At 39.1% G+C, this 5144-nt stretch overlaps 1 protein-coding gene across 1 annotated transcript in view; it reads right to left on the bottom strand.

Moving 5' to 3' along the window:
• Positions 1-716: 716 nt before the first annotated feature.
• The window catches only part of LOC104131157 (vesicular inhibitory amino acid transporter), a 24272-nt gene continuing 19844 nt past the window's right edge, over positions 717-5144 (bottom strand). The window contains exon 2 of the mRNA XM_009644281.1: positions 717-1868. Coding sequence (XP_009642576.1) covers positions 717-1868 — 1152 coding nt within the window. The remainder of the gene's footprint in view (positions 1869-5144) is intronic.

Genomic DNA, 5144 nt, shown 5'->3' with positions numbered 1-5144 from the left:
CTGCAGTCGTTGGCTATAGCTTCTTTCAGAAGAAATTCTCTTTTCCATGACTGTGAGCTGTTAGAGTACCCATTTTACTCTGACTGTATTCCCGTCTGAACTCATAATATAAGCAGGCTTTCAAAGCTGTTGTAAACGGAGTTCCTTTTTTGCCTACTCATTTAAAAAACAAGTAGTAGAACTTGTCTTACATCAAAACCAAAATTCCCTAATTTGTTCTGTTCACGTGTTGAATTACATTCTGTCCATAATGTGAAATCATATTTCATCCATTTCCAATGATAGCTCTCTCAAACTCTATCATATCCTGTAAGCTAGATTTGATAGCGTTGAGACTGAACAGTATCTAACTGTGAGAAATTCCGGTTAAATTGGAGGAATCACTTGCAGTAACCGTTCAGGATGTGCATGTAATGAATGAACAAACCCATATATCTTTAGTATAAAATTATTTTCATGCTAACTGTCTCCAACACCTTCTTTCCTCTCAACATTTTAAATAGGGGTGATTTTGTACTTTTTGGCTATAAAGGTTATTTTCCAGTTTGCTTAGAGGCACATACTTTTGGAGTTAAAGCCCTGATCCTGCAAACATTTAAGCATATGCATAATTTTACCTAGTGACAAAAACTCTTTTATACATATATATGTACCCTGACTAACAGGGTAAAAGCATTTATAAGATTTGGGCCTCATTTGGCTTTCAGGAAATAATTTTACACTCCTCCAAATACTGCAAGCAGCCCTTTTATTGAGCAAACTATGCCTGCAAGGCTACAAAGGAAACCCAAAATAAAAACAGAGATATCTGCACATTTCTCTAAGAAGGATAGTTTTTTCCATTTAAGTTTTAAATGGAAGAGAGAAGGAAGAAGAAAAGTCATAGCAGCACCTGTTACACTGCCTGTTAAACCCATCAACAGGGCAAAATGTGGTATGAACATGGCCATCAGCAGAGTTAACAGGAGAAATGAGCCTCTTACACCCAGAGAAAATAGGGGAGACCTGTAATTGGAATGGTTGCCTCTAGAAATACAAACATATACAATTTCTGTGGCTGTAAAAAAGGGCAAAGGGTAAGAAAGAAGAGCCTTGGTTAAGAGACACAAATTCACTAGGGTTTGAAGGAATGATGGCAGGTTGTCAGTAATAACTTCCTTTGTCTCTTCACCCCAGGTCAAGAACGCAGTCAGTGCAAAGGTTGTTTTCAAGACACAAGCAAAAAAGTGAGTCCAATTCAGCATACATCTAAATTCCCCTGGGTTTTTCATGTTACCTTCAAGTGTGGGAAGAAATATTTGTGAAGTGTAACTGAAAATGATCACCCCTACAGAGACCAAGAAGTCCTCAAACTCAATGGAGAGTCTGAATTTTGCCCAGGACCACTGATGTATTTGTGTGAGACAGTAAGTCACCACTACAAGGATGATAATGAAATGGACTAAGGAGCAAAGCTGGCTGAGTTTGGAAACAATTTTGAGAGTCTTGATAAATACACAAGGCAGCAGTGTAACAAATGCAATTACAGACCAAGTTTTCTCAGTCATTGGTACATATGGAAAACTATGTGACAGCAAGTTCCCACTAACAACCAGATACAAAATACATGTCATGACCAGTTCCATCACTTGGGTCACGTTGACAACTATGCCACCTAGTTTGGGAGATAGCTTTTTGCAGCAGGCGTTTGCAATATCTTCATACGTGTCTCTCACTCTTATGAGCTGCCCATCTTCATTTTCTTCATACAGGCAAGTGATTAGAATTTTGCCTGTGTAACAGCATAATGCTGCAGCCAAGATAATAAGAAACAGGCCACTGTATCCACTGTGGAGAAGAGCATACGGCAATCCTAGGACAAATATTCCCTGAAAAGGAAGAAGAGAAAGAAAAGATAGCACAGAATCCCTGAGGCGAAGTGTTTACTGGAAGCCACACTGCCAAGCCTGCCCTCCACTGAACATTGCTTTCACCTAACTGCATGGTGGAAGCACTGCTATGTTCAGCTCAGTAAGTAACAACCATGAGAAACGTGTTTATTTATGATAAATGAAATTATCAGTAAAAATAGCTGCTCCTATTGACACACATGTAATGATAAGCTAGGAAAAAGAGAATGTGACTGAATGATAGAGTCAGGTTCCTAGTTAATATTTAACGCTGATGTGATTAGAAGCACATTTTAGAAGGTTCATATGCAGTTATTCAGTCAACACGCATATTAATGAAACAGGTTCGATATCAGTAAAATTAAGCAACTGTAGCATCATCTGTGCAAGTTTCATTCCAATTAAAAATAGCACTGTAGGCAGATCCAGTAATGACAATTCTCTGCAGTCTAAAAGCTGTTAACAGACCTCTGGAAAGCAAATGGCACGCGAGTGACATCAGACTTCGCTTGTGTTTCCTCTGGGGCTTCTGCATGCCTCACGCAGCCTTTGCTCTTGTTAAGTCCACTGCTGAAGTGATTCGTCTCACAGCTGAGATTCTAGACTGTGCAAACTTATTTAGGTGTTTAAAAATACATGTAAAGCGTATAGACATACTTTTCTCTAAAGAGTTTCTGAAAGGAACAGAATTATACTAGTTTTATCCAGTAAAAAACCCCCATTGCTTTCACAGAACACTGTGTGTATTTCTTTGTCTTTTACCTTCTTTCTTGTCTATATTTAAGGACAAATAACACTTTTTTATGTGGTTTAATTTCCATCGGCACAAAGCCAACAAAACCCTTGAACACTAGTCATTCATAAAAAGATCCAATTTAGCAAAGATGCTTCGCTGACATTTCTCTTTTCATGTGACAAAGCTGAAATTAAGCAATGCATGTTAGTCAGACTGGTCAGGCGTTTTTGTTCTTGATGGCTGAAGAAAGGTAGGGAGGAAACAAAATACAGTACTCTAGTTCTACAGAAATTTTTACTTCAATGTTTCTCACAGCACTGGTGACAGGATGAAATATGAGCGTTTGTGCTCATGTTTGCTATTCCGGCCTGACAGAAGGACTTGATTTGCATCAAACCTACCTAAACTCTATTTCTGACCAAACCTGAGCAACCCCATCTGCTCTGCAAAACCCATGGATCCCTGACAGAAACAGGCCTCCTCGCAGAAGGGGTGACCCGCTCTTCTTCTCTCACTTCCCGAGTGGGTAGTGCTGCTCACTGCCTTCAGGAGCCAAAGCAGCAGAGGTGGATTTAATGGTCTAAATCTTAATTTCAGACTTTTCCATCCACAATCGTGGACGTGAGGCCATGCGAGGGAGAAATCTTTTGGGCGTGCTTCTGTCTTTGGTGTTTTCTATCAACTCCCTCAGGTTTTATACCCATCAGACAGCTTCTGTGAGGGCAGTCTAGGAGCCCAGCTCTGCTGAAGCTCATCAAGAAGGAGGGTGCTTGTAGGATTTATACCTCACACCCCACTTCTAAGCAAAACAAGTACTCCCAGGCCTGATCCATAAGTAGGGCTCTGAAGAGAGTTAATGTTTCAAACACTAAATAATCATCAACGTATAAAAAGTATTCTCTTCTTCCAGCCACAAAATAGAAGTCCTTTTCAGAGAGGTTGTGGGATGAGCATCAACCAAAGAAGAAAGATTCGAAGTCCTTAAATTAGAGCAGTATTTTTTTCTTTAAGTCAGTAAGAAAAATGGAGTGCTCATCATATAAATGAGCAGTATTGCCTATTTCACCAGTCTTCACTCTAGATGCTTTCAGCTGAACTAGAGCTGGAAGAATCATATTAAATACATGGCCTAGTACATTTCAATTAAAAAGGTCTATGCCTTTATATACTGAAACAGAAGTACCTCAGTTACTATTACTGACATAATAATAAAGTTATCGACTAGATGTTGTTTTTAATAACTTCATTTACAGCAATGGTTTTGTATAATTCACAAGTGCCATTTCATTTAGGAGCTGGGAAATTCAACTACAAAGTTAGTGGTACTTCGGTCACCCAAATCTCCCCACTCCGATGGCTTAGCTCCATTTTGATACAGGTCTCATGACCCAATTAGCTTGCAATGTAATTAGCATTTCTTTTGTATGTGAATTTCACAAAAGTATTCAGAATTCTACCATTTCTGCCACCTGATAGTCTACCTTCTTAAGAAGAGTAGATATCTGGCTGCATCCAGACTACAGGTAGCACACGTGCAACAGCAGCTTTTGGTATCATGCCGGTTTTAATCATGGCTTTGACTGACCGGCAAGTTAGGTAGCTGCCTAAGAACAAAATGTGTTTTCTTTCCTATAAAAACAATCCTTGGAAGACATTTACATAACAGCCTGAGTTTAAAAACATCATAAATAAACCAAATCTGTGAAAAAATCAGGAAGATAAAAGCCAAAATATCACCTTCCATATTAACATCAGAACAATGATATTTTCTCAGTTCCTTGCAGCTTGTTGCAAGCTTATCATCACATTTGTTCCGTCCTCACAGCATTATTATTTCACCCTTTAACCTGCATTTGGGAGTTCAAATGGTATCTGCTGACCTAGAGGGTCGCCGTATAATTAAACCGCAGGTAAGTGTCAGCCCAAGCCTTACCCACACAATGGCTTCGCCCCTGCTGAATTTAGTCTATTAACGTTTGTATGAGTAGCCTCAACCCAAACCAAAGCATAAGTCTTTCAGAGACGTTATCACATCAGACAGCCATTTACAGTCCTCCCCGCAGCTGCCTGCTTTTCCATGCTTAATTGTTAGCTTAATCAGAGCATAACATAATTCTAACCTCTAACATATCCTTGTTGTTGTTTATATCAAATAATTTCATTTGGTACCTAACACAGAACAGAGGATGATAGAGGTGAGGGGTTTTTTTCACTGGGGTTTTTTTTTTTCATCTTATGCATTCAAACCTTATTAGACAAACCCATTTTTGCACTCTGTATATTCTTTGCTTAAGTTATGTATCGGCGATTGCCAATTTCAAATCACATACAGGGAGTTTAGAATTCCTGAGTTGAAACTTTCTCCAGAAACTGTAAGTTTTCCTTTCAGCTGATGTCTTTGACATCTTTTTCCCAGAGTTTGTAAACAATAGCTGGGGAGATTCGTGTAAGGGACTTACCGTTCCTGTGTCCTTCAGCTTTCAGCTAATAATAGAAAGCAAACACTGTGGACCTAACTG

The sequence above is a fragment of the Egretta garzetta genome, unplaced genomic scaffold, assembly GCF_000687185.1.
Source record: "Egretta garzetta isolate BGI_Z169 unplaced genomic scaffold, ASM68718v1 scaffold397, whole genome shotgun sequence".
NCBI lineage: Eukaryota > Metazoa > Chordata > Aves > Pelecaniformes > Ardeidae > Egretta > Egretta garzetta.
The sequence above is the reverse complement of the archived record's forward strand: the minus strand, read 5'-3'. Positions and strand labels throughout refer to the sequence as shown.